Genomic DNA, 19,948 nt, shown 5'->3' on the forward strand with positions numbered 1-19,948 from the left:
ACTGTATTTCGTTTTCATTTCCATTAAGGGTGAAATTCGTTATTGATAATTGACAGCCCTAGCAATAGCTAACGGCTGATGGATAAATGGGTTGATTTTAATCCAATATCTACCGATTCATCTTAAATCATGTGACAGCTTCGCAAGTCACGTGTATGAAAGTTGGAATAATAAGCTGGTACAAAGTAGGTCGAGGGCCGGGGTTGTCTGTTCAACAGTCATTTTGCTGTCAACCGGATTCTATTGGCACAATCCACCTTTTTAATATTTGATGTCGTTTAACTACCACCCATAGAAATGTAATAAAAGCAATTGGTTTTATTAATAGTCTGTTAAATCTACTGAAACTATTAGAAATTTATTTTTTCCGTTCTTTAGTAAGCAGATTTAAATTGTCACAAATAATATGAATTTTACAGAAATTTATTCGGTGTTTAAGACTAACTAATGAAATTTAAAAAGCCAATTAGTCTAAACATATCATATAGTATAAAAATACTAAAAAGAAATAATAATTTAATTGAATGAACATAAATCTTACTAATTATTATAAATGCGAATGTTTAGACGGATGGATGTTCATTTGAAGGTATCTCCGGAACGGCTCAACGGATCTTGATGAAATTTTTTATTCCGCGCGGACGGAGTCGCGGGTGACAGCTAATCTTCACATAATTTGTAAAATATACGATCACAATTATCGTCCACTTTTTAATGTTTTCAAAGACGTTGTGAAAAACTTTTACAATGTATATTTTGATCAGGTCAATGCACTAATAATACATGTTTATTTCTGCCAATGTATGTCAGCACACACCTTGAAATAAGCCAAGTGCATGCAAATAGAAAATTAATTTAAATTTTTTACAAACTTTTAAATATTTTAATAATGTGACAATTCGCTTATCAATTTAATTCAATTTTTCGTTTCGATCCAAAGTTGAAATAATGTAAACAAAAGAATGTCAAATACCATACTTGGCGGTCATTACGATATTTTACTTTCTTAGGTTATTTTGTGAAAATTGTGAGAATGTGTGAAGTGATACTGTAAAGTAAGAATAGCTATAACGACATATATTGTTTCACCAGAAACATTTTAGTATTTTCTGGGTTTGGCTTTAGCGTAAAATGCAGTTTTTCTTTATTTAAGGGTGAATTAGCTGTGTTGGATTGAAGCTAGAGGGTTTATCGCGAATGTTTGCGATATGCGTTTTCGTAATGTCATCGAAAAACATGTCAAAATTTGTACGAGATTTGACGTAATTTCTTACGGTACTGGCTTGGCTGTACAGATCTAATACAAAACTTGTCGATGGCGTTAAGAATAATGTTTAAGCAATCGTATTAGGTTCTTTGGTATAGGTAAATTGTGCAAAAGGTCTAATACACTTAAACAATAAATAATTTTTTAATCACCGTTAAAATTAATACTTTTTTAAATCAACGTCAAAATAATATTTTTTTTATGTTATAATTCTGTTTTACTTGATTTCGATTAACATTTAAAACTACTTCAAACTTAATAAAACACTCGTTTTATAGAAAAAGTGTAGCCGTAAAACGTTTTGCCTATCAGTTGTTACGATCGTAACCTAAAAACTTTATAGTACCTACGTACCTACAAGCTGTAATTTAACTTAAGTTATACCTTATCCAACTGAAGAAAAACAAAAAGCTATTTACATCTTAACGTTAATAAACATCATTATTGTTTTCCTTGTTTTATATTTAAGAAAAAAAATAGCTGGATTTCCCAATACTGCAACCAATTATGTCTTACTTTTTACCAACATATGTGGAAAATTGGATGGATGGATGTACGAACGTTTGTTAGTACGTATCTAAAGAACAGCTGAACGGATCTGGTGAAATCTGTAACAATACTAGATAACAGCCTGGAATGTATCGAATAATCAGTTTTTTTTTTCAACGCAAACAATGTCGCTGGCGACAGCTAGTATTACATAACCGTAGTAGTAAAGTAACAACACAAACAAGTTAGTACATTGTACCTACGAGTTACGTATACGTGATACGTCAATTTATTCGCTTGTTTGTCTCTCCGGTAGGTTGCTAGCCGTAGATTTGGCGGACTGCCAAACGACTCGGTTATTGGAATTTAAAACAATATGTGTGTTTATTCCATTTGTAACTTTACATACCTACATCATATTTAAGGAAAAGTTGTCGTCCGCGCGGAATTAAAGAAAAACTTAAATAGTAGCCTATGTGGTCTTCCAAGCTATGTTCTACATTTATAACCAATTTCAGGGAGATCCATGCAGTGGTTCTGGGGATACCTTCTAACAAACATCCATCCATATAAACATTCGCATTAATAATATTAGTAAGATAATGATTTTTTTAATCTATTAAAAACTGCATAACATTTTGTTTATGGCGACAAGACGGGTAATATACTGCTAGTAAAGATTGCTATCAGTTTTATATTGCCCCTCCCTTAGAGCTCGTTTTAACCGATTTTACCCATTGAGCATATTTTCTGTCTATACAAATTTCTTACGTAATTTGGATCCTTTACTTTGTTTTAAAACCGCTACTGTAATCAAACTGAGTGCTTGTTTACTTTTGAACCCTTACACATTGATTAAGTATACATATTTTCATGGGAAAATATTTATTTTTAACAGCAGAGGTTTAATCATTTCAAATTAGTCTTAATATAAACTACAAATATGAATAAAAATGATAAATAGGCCACATGATGTGATAAGAATAACCCTAACATGAAACTTATTGATTTCGTTTGCATTAGCTAAAGGTGAAACCTCATCTTTTTATTATCTGAAAATAAAACACTTTCTTATTATTACTTACTGAATGACGATCATATTCGAGTAGCTGATTGATTGATATTTCATTGAAAAGCGTAAGATAAATAATTAAATAAATGCGAAAATATTCAGAAAAAAATGTTTTTTTTTCTATCAGCCGTCGAACTCGTCTTTCGTTATCGTCTCTCGCGTGACTAGAGCTGAGTAAATTACAGTGAACAAACGCTGGCCACGCACGCCACTCACGAAACCGCAATACTCGAAAGAATTTCAAACGACGTCTATTTTCATTGCCCCACATCGTGTACAATTAAAAAAATACACATTTTATAGTATGCAGTTTCTAATTAAATTGGTTGATAGGAGAGTGCTATAATGAAAAAGTATCAAAATCTGGACTCGGATATTAGCTAGTTATTTTGCTATTGGTACCATAATTATGTTAAAATTAATTCTTACTTGCGAAATTAAATTTAGAACACTATAAGAATTTAGAAAAAAAATATAGCACAAGAACGCTCAATCGAAAGCCACCAGCGCCCTTTTAACTTAAATAAAAAGATACATTTAAATAAAAAAGACTGCATAATAAATAACGGTATTGGGTATTAACATTATTCATAGCTAGGGTTGTGATAAAAAAATGTAAGACCTGTTTCAACATTCCTTCGCCTAGCTCCGTGTAATTTTGTTAATGGTTATATTGGAAATTTATGTATAGGAATAAATTGTCGGCTAAAGTTGGTATCGGAAGCCTTTAATAGTCGATATTATTAAATTGTCAAAAGATAAGTTATGATACCATTTTTTATTTTATTTGTACATTTAATTGTTGTAAGTTGGAATATCTTGATCGCTTATTTTGTATTCTAATTCTTAATTAGAGTACTGATTAAGCTCTTTATTAATGTTATAATAAGGTAGGAATATTTTAGTGGCGTTTGACGACTCTGAGTACGTCAGTACACACAGTATGATGCATGTGTACATGATGTTTTAAGATCGGCTTGCTTCACTTTTCAATAGACTTTTTCTGAAATTAAAACCGAAAATCCAGAAAATATAGAAACTATAATGCCCAGTTTGCATCATTCCAGTCCAGAGATATAATCCAGACCTAGATTTCGAGGGAAATATGTGAGCACACACTTGAATGCACTTTGTGAGTTTCAGTTTGGGTTTACATTATTTCGCTGGACTGGAATAGTGTAATCTGGGGATAATTTGGAATATAAAAATTCAAGAACGTTTCTTGCTGTGCTAGAAACGTTCACATTAAAATGTCACATGGAGTAAAAACTCGTCAACACTACAACTGTTTGTTTAGGAACCGGTGCGTAGGTGTTTTTGTAAGTGCTTCTGTCGTTCAAAGATACGGGAGTTTTTGTTGCTTATCCTAATATTATCTTTCAATTATAAAAGTAATGCTGTTCTTTATTTTTACCATCTATGGTGCAGACAATTGAGATAAATTCTTCATATTCGTAGATGTTTAAAACTGTTTTATAACTTTCTTAAATCTATACATGAATCTCAATGTTTTGATTAACATCCTCACAACAAGCAAGCCAACCAGATTGGTATATCCAGTAGGTTCGTCATTTCTTTTTATGCAGTGCAAAGCCAAAACAACATATCTAATTAATAATAAAATAATTTCATTGAGCATGCAAAAAGTATTTAACTTTGTGCCCTAAAAATATTTTTTAAGGGCACAGAGTACTGCAGTCTCTGGTGTACTGCATTCCAATAAATTGTAGAGTATTTTGAGGATCAAAATCTAAATATATGGACAGATATTAATATATCCAGAAGTTAAGGAAAGTATTGTGGTAGAAATATAATTGCCTAGCTATCGTCGGCAACTCCGTCCGCGCGGAATTTAAAAAAAAACGTAATTAGTACCCGGATATACCTTCAAACAAACATCCATCCATCCATCCATCTTAACATTCGCATTTATAATATTAGTAAAATTATCAGGTAAATTATTACAGAAAGATAAATAGATCAATAGAATATTAGGAAAAGAGAGTTAATAGATCAATAACAAATTTTCATTTCTTTCACAGTTTTCTCGAAAGGACAATGCGAAACAGGGCAATACCGTTTCCTAGCGAAGACCGGAGGCTACGCCTGGGTTCAAACCCAAGCCACTGTCATCACAGACAAACAACAAAAGCCAATCAGCGTCGTATGCGTCAACTACGTAATCAGGTAGGTCTAGATGTAAACATATTGATTGTTCGTGTTACTACATGTTGATTTTTACAGCGATTTTATTTTTATTAAATTGTGGTTTAAAAGAAGTGGAATCAAGGTAAGTAAAGATTTTTTTTTATTAAATATTTTCATTTGTTATATTTTAGTTAGAAATGACAGGTCTACCGCTAATTTTACAATTTTAATTTGCAGTCATTTAAAATGTATTCAAAAACTTCTAGGTACACTTAACAGAATGATAATCACCGTATCTATTTAGTTCCATTTGTTAATTTTCTCAAGCGATAGTCAAAACTCGTGTAGAAATTGATTTCTTATTGTGTTTTTATGCATGATAGAAAACTCTAGATGTCAATTTTCTTTAGCTATTTTTCATCAAGTGAAAATACAAGTATTCATTTGTTATAAATTTTATTTCCAACGTTGTAAAATATATTAACTGTAAATAGACAGTCACCTGATCGTGTCGTGTTGAATCAATAAATATGTTAAGATAATGTAAGATAAGAAGTACAAAGTAAACCGCTATCCTTGTGATGTAACAGGTAAAGCCTGCTTAACGTTTGACAAGGATATTTTCTTTATTATTACATATAGATATGATAAATCAAACGAAGTATGGAAGAGGATAGTTGATACGCGGAACATAAAACTATGTTGAGAACAAGCCATAAATTTTACCCATTGCCTAGCTCTAAAACGCCTGCAGTGCGAACAGTAGAATTGTGCAGCGTGTTGTCACTGTCGTAACATTGTATGAAAACATACTAACATCTCTCTCATTTGGCAAAACAGAGACAACAGATTTACGGCAGTGGAATTTCACGTTTAGGGTGAAATTCTCGAGTTTAGATAATTTATTATACGTAAAAAAATACTACTGTAATCTTCATAAGATCTTTTTTACGAGTATCGTAGTAGAAAGCCACTTACAATGCACTTGTTTAGATAAATTTAATTTTTTATGCGATCGTTAAGAACACAGAATTAGTTACAATTAAAAAGAATGACATTTTTCGCACTTATTTCCAATATTATTGTTTTTTTTTAAATCATATCTCAGTTGTATATGGTTAATTATGGTTGAAACCTTTCAAGTAATATTGTATTCGCAGACTTGTATAATTCAGCTCTACCTAAACGCGTAAACTTTCATTATATTTTTACGACAGCGACAAAAGCTCTTGCTGGCTGCGCGACATAAAAAAATTATTTTCACCTGCTTTATTGCTGCTTGTTTTTATTTGCTGGAATATTTTTTGAGTAAATATTGAGGTAAAACAATGTAAAAGGTCAGTTAAAAACAAGTTGAAATTGGTTAGTTCTTTTGTTTAAGACTAGCTGTCGCCCGCGACTCGGTAAGCGCAGAATAAAAAAAAACTTAATCAGTAGCCTATGTATTCTTCCAGACTATGTTCTACATCTAAGACAAAATGTCAGCAAGATTCGTTCAGCCGTTCTGGAGATACCTTCTAACAAACATACATCCATCCATCCATCTAAACATTCGCATTTATGATATTAGTAAGATATCTAAAATATCAGAACACTGACAGCATAATTCAAATTTTATCACTGTCATTCATAACTGATAATTAAAAAAATATATATAATTTATCCAATATTAGCATAGTTATAACATAGTATCGTGTTATCACTTCCAAAAACTATAAATGAATTTATGTTCGAGAAATAGTCTTTCGAATAAACAAATATTTTATTACGCAATAAATTACGTTGTTAAAGTCTAATAACTGACGCTCGAATACGCTAAATTGACCCTCGCTCTAGCCACTAAAATATTCAATCATAACAACCAACCCGGGTAGGTACTAGGTTACAATACCGGGTACAATAGCCTTATAGAGTCTACTATGGATGTACATATGTATTTCTTGTATTTTCCTGTAGTATGACGCAAGAAAAAAATTACAACTGAGTGTTGAAAATACCCACAAGTATTAAGAAATCAAGTGTAACGGAAACTCCCCATATTATTTGGTTAGTTTTAACAAAAGTTTAATTGTAGAATTAGTTATTGCGGAATCGTCTTTATTAAATACGTACATAAATATGTCTTCCAAATAGAAGACATGCGTCAAGTGGAAGCAATTCCGCATTTAGTCTTATGAGTGAGGTGCCTTAAGGAGGAGGCTTAATTTTAGTCCTCTTTCCCTTCTCATACTTTTCTTATAAGGAAAGGATGGGAAGGGGAAGTGGATTTAATGGAAGAGAGAATACATAGGAAGGGGAAATATTCTGTTTTTGTGGGTCGCCTCCTCCGTCGATTAAAGGTAGCCAAGGCATCTGAAATTGCGGATGTCTATTGGCAGCGGTCGCTTCACTATTTCGGCGAATTCAAGTAGCCGCTCGCTCTTTGCTATTTTATGATATAAAAAAATGTGTCTGAAACTAGTTATAATGCTGACAAATAAAGTAGGTATAGATATTGTTTTACGATAGACGCCAAATATCTTGATACACATGACCTTTAACCGTATTTTGACAAGGGTTCGCTCAAAGCAAAAAATGTAACTTGGTGATAACGGAGAAATGTAGCTGAATGTAAGGATTGATAGTTTTAGTTTGTTAACTTCTGAAATATATTTTATTGGAAGTAATTTTTTTTGTTAACTCCTTCAACTTACTGGAGTCTTACATAATATATTCATACATAGAAAATTCAAAGTTATTTAATAAAAAATGTTTTATACAATAAATTGAAAACGACTCGAGGGACAACTTTTGTTGCTGAAACTTTACTTGAACGAAACTTTCAAACTACATGGCGTTTAAACTTTAAACTTTGTAGAAATTGTAAATTAAAAGGGTAACTTTTCTTAAGTCTTCGGTACTCTGTATAATATTTTACTTCAATTGTTAACTAATGCCCAAATCGAATAATCAATCTCTAACCATATTTGCTTACCTATAATTTTGAATAAACATTTTATTTACTATGAGCTGCAATTGTATTTCAGAAAACGAAAGCAATTTTTTTTTTAATCTGAAAAAAAAGGCTAATTAATGTAATTGTTTCTGAAACGAAGCTCGAAGATGTCTTCGTTCAATTTGCGAGTTATTTAATTAACGAGTATTGGCGTTTGGTACAGAAGAGTGGCTGTAATAAAAAGCTAATAGCCTCGTAATAAAGTTTCGCTTTGACTACCAAATCACTTTTTACTTTAATGTACTTCTCTGGACATCTGTTTCCGTAACTTGTGAATATAAAATAAATTTTTATGCGGCTTTTCCCATAAGGCGGAATTATGATCGAAAAAGTAACACTAGTAACCCATCCTAGCTTCACATGGGTAGTGGGCTTCACTGGAGGCGCGTAGTGAAAGTAATTCAGTATGTCCTCTTTATAATATTGTAAAAAATATTTATATCTGTCCTCTATAATATAATATTATTAGTAAATAGTATAATATTGTTAGTATTAGTCTTTTCCAATATCTTGTCAGCTCAAAGTCATCTGCGCGCTCCGCAGTGCCCTCCCCCCGCATCCCGCTACGCCCCGCACCTAAAATTGTCTTTTGCGCAGCGACTCGCGCGAAGTTAAGAGCCGTCAAGATATTTAAAAAACATTTATAGCACGCTTATGGAGATATCCATTGATGTACGAAAATCCGGGTTATTTATAAATAGTTTACTCTAGTAGTATAATGAACATTAGAACTAAAAAGTGCTCGGTTCACTTGTTATTTGCCTGAATGGAAAATTTATCTTATCAAGCGGTGACAGTTGACAGTAGATAAGTCGTGTTAACTGCACCGAGGCGTAGTGCCATTGGATGCAGCTAAGGTTGGGGGTTATCTACTCCATTCAGTTGCTAAGCTTCCTTTTTTCTATGAATCCTTGTTATTATTTCGTACATAGTTTCAATTCTTTTTTTTTTTCGAAGTATAATTTAGTGTTAAATTGTCATGAAATACACATTACTGTCAAAATTGATGGCAATCTGCGACATGCGTGGATAACGTGCCATTATCAACCTCTTTATCGAACGTTGTATAACGTAATTGCCTATAAATATTGACTCAACGTTACGCTTTCATAAAGTGCTAGCGAGTAACCTTTATATATGTTAAAATATTATATTTATCCTTTATGTTGTAAGTTATTTTTTACAACCTTTGTCCCAGGCAAAGATGTAATAAAAAATCTATTCTATACATTTCGAGAATAACTACATTAAACAATTCGCAATTGTTCCATTAAGAAGTATAAGTAATTGTTTTAAATATTAAGCAGTCTTTTTATAGATAATTATATAAGGTCGTGTGCACGTATGTTTTATTTTAAAAGAAAACTTTGTAGATACCACAAAGAGAAGAAGAACACATATTTCATTCTTTATCAACATGGCACATTAACAAGTATAACTTTAGTCATCAATTATATTGTTCAAAACCTTCCATCGCAATTTACCCCTTATATAAACCAATTAATGTATGACTGTGTGAAAGGTACGTATGTAACGAAATGAACTGTTTACATTACAAATTGTATGATACTCGTGAGTTACTGTTACATTGTACATAATTTGCATGTTACAAATTATCTAACAATAATGGATGCTTTTTCAAATGTAAGGCTTTTTCATAGTCGAAGCAATTCTTCGCATGCTATTGTTCTAAAGATTCTGATTGAAATGTTTGTTGATTTGTTACACAGCATTTGTTTTATTCTTTGCAAAACAAACATAAGTTAAAATGTAGTTACAATTGACGGTTATTTACACAATCTTCAGTGTGTGGCCTAGCACGAATATTTGTGTCGATCGCCTTTGTATCGTTACAAAGTTAGTATTAGATTTTTGGTTGCACTTTACGCCCGATTAGACCGGCGTTGCTCAATTTTTGTCGGTGATAATACGATAGCAATTGTCGTAAATGTTCATGCTAGTCCCGCTGGTCTTTTACTTAGCCATCGCAATAAATAAACGTGACTGTAATATGTATGAAAGACATTAACATCAAATTCGATTTTCCCTAGAGTTTTAATTAGTTTAGATTACGTAATAATAGTTAGTGATTCTTAGTTCAAGATTTTTTTAATACATTTTTCTTGTTCATAACTACTCTGTTTCTCTAATAAGCAAATCATTTCATTCAATGAACACTTAGATGCATAAAAATGGTTATTTTATTGTTCCTATAGAATACTAGATTACTAAAGCACGTGATTGTAAGATAACTGTAGGGAAGATAACAAAAAATGTCAAAGGACTGTACATATAATTATGAATTTAACAAAAACTAAACGTTGACTAATAATGACAATAGACAAAAATATAGGCAAAAACGGTTGGACTAAAATACTGGCCTAATAATATAAAGATAAGGGACAGTCGATGGGTACGAGTATACCTACTTAAATCTTTCAATAAAATGCTTACTTTTAATTTTTAGCCGACTTCAAAAAGAAGGAGGTTATCAATTCGACTGTATTTTTTTTTATATGTAATATCTAATCATTATCGGTAGTCTATCAAGAATATTCGCGATATATGATATAAAATATTCCAAATTGGGTATTGTTACAATCGTATGTATACGTTTCGAAAAGCTTTCGCTTCGACCCTAACGTACACAGCAATAGCCCCACATGCAATGTCGTTTATTTTCACACAATATGTGGGTCAATGCGGCAACACGTATCCAGTGCACTCAGAGCAGTACTCCGTTTATTATTAGACATTAATCGTGTCTTGGTCGATGATAATCGTTTTACATTTATATCACACTAGCTGTCGCCCGCGACTCCGTCTGCGCGGAATTAAAAAAAATAATAATAAGTAGCCTATGTGTTCTTCCAGACTATGTGTATGTGCCAAATTTATCAAAATTCCGTTGAACAAATACGATTTGAATTACAAAGGTAGGTTTTTTTACCGCGCACTTTTTAGACAATTATAACTTGTGTAACCCATTTTTTGTGTTGAGTTAAAACATGATGACGTTTGACCACTATGTTTTGAATAAAAATACCCATAAGCGTTTTTTAGACTACTGATGTACGTAGGTCTTCCCTTATTGCGGTCTTTTGCTTGTTTCATCCAACCACTTATGTAGCATGGTGCTAAAGGCCTTTTAAAATTTATGTTAATACATTTTCTTCTTATTATTGTTATTTGTATGTTTTGTTATTTTCTTGTACTTGTAATAATTATTTTGTAAATGGTTTGCCATTGCACTGACATGTTCTTAGAACCAAAGTTCCTATAAAATTAAAGAAGTAAAAATATTTTTTCTACATTTCATAAGGTCATTGAATTATTGGGGAAAGTTGCAAACAATTTTATCTCCAAGTCCAAATCAAAATGACAATAATAACATTGTCATAAACGTCATCAATATAATTAAAAAATTTATTTACGCACTGCACTAACTAATAAGTACTATTAGAAAAAAAGGTCGTGAATTATTAAAATAAATCAATATAAATCCGATGGAATGCTTCTATATTATATTCTTAATGATAAGATATTCATACAGCTGAACCAATAACTCTCATCCGGAATACAACGATGCAATCTGCTGATAAACTACCGCAGTGGCGTGATGCACTAGCTATAGGGGCGTATAAACATCATGGATGCAATAGTGGGACGTATAACAACATTATAAGGAACATAATTGCTTAACGCGTCCTATTCTATGATTTATTATATCCTGGATCGGACCACGCATTCCAAAATACGACGTGACTGATGAAAAATAATAACATCGTTATAAATGTTCATCGTTTAGATGTAACAATGGGAGATTTGAAAGATCTCTAACTAGTTGTCTGTTTAAAATGATACTCATCAAGATTCTGTAATAAATATTTATAAATAAAAAAATTGTTATAAACATTTGTAAATGCGGATTCCTTCGTTTTTTTTCTTATGTTAAATGGTACAGAGCTTTTTACCTTTCTAAACTGCACAAAGTTTCCAAACTCACGTTTTCAAAGAGAATTACAATGCATTCACTGATTCTGCCCCGGTTGTATAACATTGCCCGGTCATCGTTCTGTTTCTGCCCCGGGGAATGCACTGCTTACCCCCCACGAGTTCATTCAACCCCTCCCCCTCAGCTTTACATACCAGAAGATTGCAGTTCGCTACAAGTTGAATGAGAAACGTGGGCGTAATGCTACCTCGAACCAACCACCATTAAGAACTCTTTGTAACTAAAAACTCTGTTTCCATTTTTTTTTATTTACCTTTTTTAAAATGGAAACTTACTTTAATTAAAAGAATTTCTTTCATAGCACGTATATCAATTTAAAATACAGTATTAATCTGATTTAGAGTTATTCCAGGTGTATGAATATCCGCTGAAAATTTGCAGCTGTACTGCCCACTCTAAAAGGAAGGATAGTTACTTAATTTTTTTTCCAGACTGTTTTGTGTATGATGTGATTGTAATTTGTAGCGTAAACGGTTTCACCGATTTAGAACAGTCATATAACTTTAAATTCGTAGTCATTTTATTACAATTTATTAAAAAACATATGCTGTCGCTCTCAGAGTAGTTTAATGACTACGTAAATATTCGTTTAATGTACATTTGTCATACTAACTAACACACGAAGTGACTCCCGTCAGTTAGTCTGTTATTTTTTCATCCCGTCTTCCCTATAAGCATCAATACCGAAGCGTAGTTCCTGTTACTCGGGATCTTTGCAAACAACTTGATTTTTGTTGTTCAGTCAGGAAGAGGGCAATGGCTCTAACGTCAATTGTGTCCAATACAGCCAAGCCCAAGCGCCTGGGACCTTGGGAATTTATTACGCAATCAGTCCTTTTAATATATTGCTATTCTTTTAGTGTTGAACGACGTATAAGAAACTTTTTTATAAAGGCGATACCTAAATATGTTCTTGGTTCATAGACATTTATAAAATGTTTTCATTTTTTGATGTAATAAGTAGTAGGTCTCTGTATACGCCCTTTAAGAACAAACGTGGTTATAAAACTTCCTATAAAAGTACCGTTTTGATGAATGCATGAGATAATACATAGTTGCATTCGACAAACTATGAAACCCTTTTGGTTGTTCAATATTTTCGAATTGAATTCAATAGTCATTAATAAAATATTACTTGCTTATTGTTACGACATTCGACTACTAAACTAGCTTGATACGCTTCAAGTTCATTGACTTCTTTATCTTTTGATATTATATCTTTATAATTTTTCATCGATGGATTTTTTTATATGTATTCTTCTAAAATTTGGTGAATTTGCAGAACTTATCTAACACGTGAAAGTGTCATTTAAAAATATAACATATATTATTGTTGGTCTGTGTAAATTCGACTATTCTCGGAAATCCTCCCAACATATCTAGATAAGGGTTGTTAACCGACGCGCCTAATTTGTATGAGTCAACGATTGTGCCTACGTTTTGTCACATTTGCCGATCTGATTTCCCGACGGAATAACTTTCAATGTTTTACCGTTACGACAACCTTTTGAATCGACAAATATGAAGCTTGCTGTTCCTCGAAATCAACACCTGCGTGCACCCGGTCACGTAACCGTCTGATACACAAATATAGCTACTGAGTCAATAGTTTATCTGTACTTTTTTATATTAAAGTCTCAAATTGGTTTACATATTAAAAGGAATAACTACATTGTCTATACAATATAGTAGTAGGAAATCTAAGCTTTCTTTTATAACAGTAGTGTTCGTTATCAGTCCGTATAATATCAAGTGACTACAGTGTAGGCACTTTTAAAAAGTTAAATGAGTGGCAGATGCATTGCCTTGTAAAAGTAAGATGTAACATCCCCGTTAACCTTCCCTTAAGGATTCCTGATTAGAACTCATGCAATGATACCAAATAAATGATATTACGTTTGCAAAAAGCAAGATTTTATATGGGACATAAAAATCGCTTGAGTAGATGAATTGCAAATTCCTAAAACGTATTGCAATTCATTCGACGAACTGCATTTATATACTGTGTAATGAGACCTTGATTTAAACAATGGAATTACGAAATGCAATTTTGCACTTTTACTAACAACACAAAACATATTTGAATAAAAATTTATGTTAAAATGACAAGGAACAAAAAACATCACCAAAGAACATACGACGTCCTATTTACAATTCTTAATATATAAGCTAAAAGTTCCATGTTTCAAATTCGCACCTAAAACTATACAAAACCTCCTAAACTTAAATCTTCAGATGCCTAATAACAGAAGTCACAATTTGCCGTCACATTTATTCGCTTATTTTTATACAACTCTGACGTATTTTCCGCTATTTAAAATCACAAGGAATTTTTAAATAAATAAAATACATCCGATTTTAAAATTTATTACTTCACACTAGAAGTATAAAACTCGTGTTCCGTAGACCTAGCACGAATATTTGTGATAATCGACATCGTATCTACATCGACAAAATTTTAATTTTCCCCTATTATGTTAAGTACACCAAAAATCTCAATATGAATTTCGACATAATTGTCGATGACGAAGGCGATTGTCACAAATAATCGTGCTAGGCCCACAGTTCCGAGTCTTCCATATGCCGTAATGACGATATCGCTTTAAATGGGGTTCGCTAAAATGCGGAATGATTTGTCATAGAGGTGATGTAAGGCGTTAGTATAAGTTCACATTGCCTAAGTCACGTACATTCGTTTGTACCAATTAAACCTAAAGATTGAGAGTTGAACAATGAAAACTATTGACTTTAGTACATTGCTATGACTATAATTGGTACAAGGAAGATCATAACTCAATTAAATATTGAATTAAACTCCTTGATCCATTTGTATTTGCCTTCTTTTACCAATAAAACTTTGAAGGTAGTTCAAAAATCATTTGTTTGTTTACGCCTAAAAAATATTATGTTCATTAAATTGCAAAATATAACTTAACTGTCTTTAAATTTTATCACGTAATGTATTTTTGTAGTGCCTAATTAATTTAATGAGTATAATCCATGTTTTTTTAATGAAATGAATAAATAACTATAAGGCCATTGCCACTCGATAATTGTAATTTCTATTCAAGTTTTATATTTGAAGGTTGGCTTATGATTTGGCTATAATCATTGCTGATTTTGATATCATTTTAAATGGTACGTGTGTCGTTTAATAATTACTTAAGGATAGTTTAGATTTATCATATTAAATCTACACTCAGAGATTTTCTTGGTGACCATACTAAGACACACACTAAGACTAATTGAATGGTAAGACCCTTAGGATCGATTTAGAAAGTGGCATGCACACTAAGAGATTACTTAATGACAATTATTCTGAATGTGGCAGTTAGTTCTATATAGTGTAAAATAAAAACGATACATACTATTTCAGTAGCTTGCGATTTGCATTTTTTTAAAGTTTAGCATTGCCTTGATACAACTTTGCACGTGACTGTACAAAATGTAGCATGTAAATCGGGGGTGTAGGTGCGGTCAATGACCCGAGTACATGCGGCCCTAATTGCATAATGATTTGCAGCGCGCGAGCCGCATCTTACATTTCGCAAGCGTCTGACCTGAAATCGACGCATGTGTTTTACTTGACGATTGTTTTAAATCGACTTCCAAAAATACTCTCATTTCTTTCTTAAATAACTTTAGCAACTCTGACAAAGATATTCCGGTTCGTCGATTTGACCGAGGCATTGCTGCGCCCTCTGATCTGAAGGATTGTCTATACATTATTTACTCAACCATTGACAATGTTTTAAAATTTCCAAATGATCCCTTAAAGTTCGGATTCTCACAAGCAGTTCATCGGATGTCCACGGGAGTCTGCTATCCTAGCATTAGGCGACGCACTGCTTATTTGCTCTGTTCTATATAAAAGATTAGTTTAAAGCTTGAAAAGTAACAAATAATTTACAATCATTATTAAACAGTGCCATTCAGCCGTCGACTTTACGAGACAAAATGGCGCCTCGAGCTTTCATACTCTCACCCGGTCATACGACGGATCACGCTATACCATACACCGGTTTTACTGGTTACAATAACCGCCCTCATTTGCTTACATATTATAAAGGTATAGAAACTTAGAATGTAGGCGAATTTCAGATATATTGAGTGCCTTCTTTTGTTTAATTCATTTAATACGTAACCGAATTAGTAATCAAACATCTTTTTTACGTTAAGATATCAGTTACTTTACGTATGTAATTACGTAAATAAATAAAGGAGAGATAATTTAAATGAATGGAATAATGAGCTGAAATATTGGTGTCACTATAAAGAAAAAAAAAGTTTTTTGTTAACACTAACAGTGCCCCATGATCTCTCTTGCCAGTTAGTTTTTAAGAAAACTTTTTCTTTCACAAAGGTTCTAAAATAATATCTAACGTATAAAGAAATAAAAAAGCTTAGTTTTTCATCGCTTAATCATATTTTTGTTAAACGCATTAGTCATTTCAGAAGCAGAAAGCATGATGTAATAATGCTAAAAGAATCGAAATGTTTATTATTTTATCCTTCTTTTTAATCTTTTTTAATGCATCAAGTATTAAATAATGTTATAATAGAAATTATAAAGCTTTTTTAATTGTTTTTTTCTTTATTACCTTGCTATTTCATCATATAAAATTCGTATAACTTGTGCAACTACTAAAAATGAAACCTTAGCGTACCCCGCGTCATAGTCTTCCGTCATTGTAATTTCAATGGTGAAGAAGTAAAGACTGTGTTCATATGAATATGTACAAAATTCTGTTGTATTTATACACATTTTAATTTATTGGGGAGTAGAGTTAATTAGAAGAGTAAATTTTTGAATTGTGCAAAAAGTATTTTTTGTCGTGATTTCTTCTCGTACTGTAAGTATTTTTGAAGTTCTCCTTTTTTTCTTTTTACATTATATATCATTTTTTTTTGTTTTCATCTTCAACCGCCTTGTTTTTAATTTCATGCATTTTAATTATTAGGTGCTAAAAAACCAACTTTTTACCATTGATTTTTTTGTATAATTATTGATTATTGAGTTTTTTCAAATACAAAACACTTACTATTATATGTTTTTGCTTAGTATCTTTCGTTTGTAATATTTATTCGGTCTATCTACATAATATCTAGTTCCAAAATATACTTTAAACTTCTAACCTACTTTCAACATGTTTTCTTTAAACTTTAACTGTGGGTTTCTAAGACCAAAATTTCTATACAAAACATTTTGTCATCTTTGACAAACCAGATAATAATATTATTAACGGGGATTTTGGTCTCAGAAAGCCACGGTAAGTGGACAATTCAAACGCAATAAGTTTTATAATCTCATTCGTAATCTAGTGTGGCAGTAGCTAGAGCTGGGTCCATTAAAGGTCGGTGTTGTGTTACGCGGCTAAATTGTGGAACAACGCGCCTTCATCCGAACGTATCCGATGTCGTGACTTCCACTGAGATGGATTGTTAGCATTTTTAGATCGCTTGGATTATAATTTATCACAATAAAGTACTTTTATATTTGATATAATTATAAAATTTATACCTATCAGAACAATGTGAGATTTAATTTAGCTATTCATATCACACACTAACGCCACGCCCATTTAACACACCATTATTTGTACACTTAACCTAGAGGTTAATACAAAATCGATTTTAGGTTTAACCTAAATGTAAATGTAATCATCGTAGTAGTTTAATAAGTGATGATACCTAAATTTCAGTAGCAACTTGCTGATGTAACATTTAATTTTTATTTCACGTAACATTTTGCATTTAAGGCTTTGATATATATCTTATGTTATGTGTAGTTACAATCGGATACCTCAGATATAAAAATTATTAACTATATTAAAATGAAGAAAACAAATAAAAATACAAATAAGATTAACCGACTGACAAGACGCCATACCAATCTACATGGCTTACTTCGCAAATCACCAAGTCTGAGTAGCCAGCAACGACGCTATAGCGTGCTAGTGTTGAGCAGACTTAATTACGTTGTACAATAGTATAGCTTTGGCTTCCATTACGTTTGTGGGTTTTTAAATATAGAACAATGTATGGGCTATGTTATCTTCTGAAACAAGGCATGTTGTTAACTAGTTCAGCGAAGTGGTATATCATCAAAGCTCATATTGATTGCCCCAACAAACTAACCAGTTTTCATTGATGTGTCGATTGTTCTGTTCCGTTCGTGCAAGTAAATAATGGATTTTTAAATCAATCTGTTAATGTTTGCATTGACTTCTTATCGCTTGTACTCGTCAAATACGCAAAGGTGTTAATAAATACAAGATAAATTTTACTACATTTCTTTATTTCTTTAGTATGTTATAAATCTCTCCCCACTATATTATGGGATACAAGGTAGAACGAGAGAACCTAAACCAATCGGCGTCTAATTGAAATGCTCGATCATTATTTTGAATAGTGCCAATAACCATTAACGATATCGATGCGTAGCAACACGCGTGGTGTGAGGATCACACGCGAGCTAGTGATGTCTCATTAACCTGACCGTGATCAAGATACGACACCGCGGCGGTGGCGGGCCGCGAACTCTTATCAAAACGCCGCGTGCCCGTCGAATGAACGGTGCGGGAACCCTAGAAAAAAATTTATCATTTACTCCGCGCCATGGATACTATGCGCGCGGCAAGTCACGTCACTAGCGTCGGCGTGAGTGCGCCGCCGTCGCGACGTACCATTCCCTGCACGGACGCCGCAGCGGACGCACGCATCGTTCTTACCGACCAAACTTGCGATCACGATCAGCTGTTTAGCCGAAACTTGAACACACACAGGATACATTGCGAAGCTTACCCCATCATGGTAAGAGTCAGTGCTCGTGGATAGTGTATAGTGCAGTGAATGTGTTCGCTTACTAGTGCAGAGAATGGTCGCACGCATCGTATTAACTAATATAAAGTGAATACATCGAGTACACAGTGATTAAAAGCCGCTATTTAACACTTCGCTAAAAGTTATCAGCGGCGTCCCTTGTTAGTGTCGTCGGTTGTTACATTGTGATCGTTGTTATTGTAATGCAATAGTGTTATAATAATAATTATTATTTGCGTATTGATGCACCGGGTGGGGTTTGGGATGCGTTTTGAGAGCGCGACTGCTCGCTGCGATTGTCTTATTTTCGAGAGGCGCTAAAATTAGCGGATGCGTCCCCCGCCGCCTTCAGATGGGTTATATAACGATGCCGGCCTTGACTCCCGCGCCCGCGCCGCGTCTTCATACATTGCCCACATTAATGCATCGGTTACCAATTGTATAAACAGGTCTTGATCGTTCACTACCATTGACCATCCTATATCTAGTGATAGAAAGAACAGTTCCCGACACCGGCAAATAAAAATAGGTCTCGATGTTTTTTAATTAAATTTATAATTTATCACTAAATTATAAGTACCCTTAAAGTAACTTTCATATATTTGGTCGTAAATAATTCTTAGATAGCATTAATGTCTAATTTTGAATTGTAATAGTTTTGTTATTATGAAACGCTAAAGTATTATGTGCAGAAATCTTATCATCATCGCCCTTGAATAGTTTATGTTCTGTAAATATTTATCGTACGATAGTCTACCGTCTGTCTTACACTGAATTTTTATCTACGTAATATATCTATGATGATCAATTTTGAAGTATTTTTACCGCATAAATCTTGATGTCGTACTACTTGACGTAAGTTGTTCGCATATATTTTAATTATTGGTCTATTATTATATTGTGTAGTGTATTTAATAAAGTCAGTGGAAAGCGTATATGGCTAAAGCGTTATGGCCAAATGAGTTACATATAAGATTGAATTTTTTTTTGTGGCATGTTGTAATATTATACTATTGATCTTGTTAATGATATCGCCTATCGAAAATGTAAGGCGATATCATTAATAGTAGTTTTATAATTGACAATTTATTTTATAATGGCGGTCCTTTTTGATTTCGCCAAAATCCAGTTTATAAGCTT

At 32.7% G+C, this 19,948-nt stretch overlaps 1 protein-coding gene across 4 annotated transcripts in view; it reads left to right on the forward strand.

Moving 5' to 3' along the window:
- The window catches only part of LOC106721628 (hypoxia-inducible factor 1-alpha), a 78,693-nt gene that overhangs the window by 49,525 nt on the left and 9,220 nt on the right, over window positions 1–19,948 (forward strand). For all 4 annotated transcript variants that reach the window (XM_045681941.1, XM_045681942.1, XM_045681939.1 and 1 more), the window contains exon 7: window positions 4,871–5,015. In XM_045681941.1, the coding sequence (XP_045537897.1) occupies window positions 4,871–5,015 (145 nt within the window). The remainder of the gene's footprint in view (window positions 1–4,870; window positions 5,016–19,948) is intronic.

The sequence above is a fragment of the Papilio machaon genome, chromosome 17, assembly GCF_912999745.1.
Source record: "Papilio machaon chromosome 17, ilPapMach1.1, whole genome shotgun sequence".
Classification (NCBI taxonomy): domain Eukaryota; kingdom Metazoa; phylum Arthropoda; class Insecta; order Lepidoptera; family Papilionidae; genus Papilio; species Papilio machaon.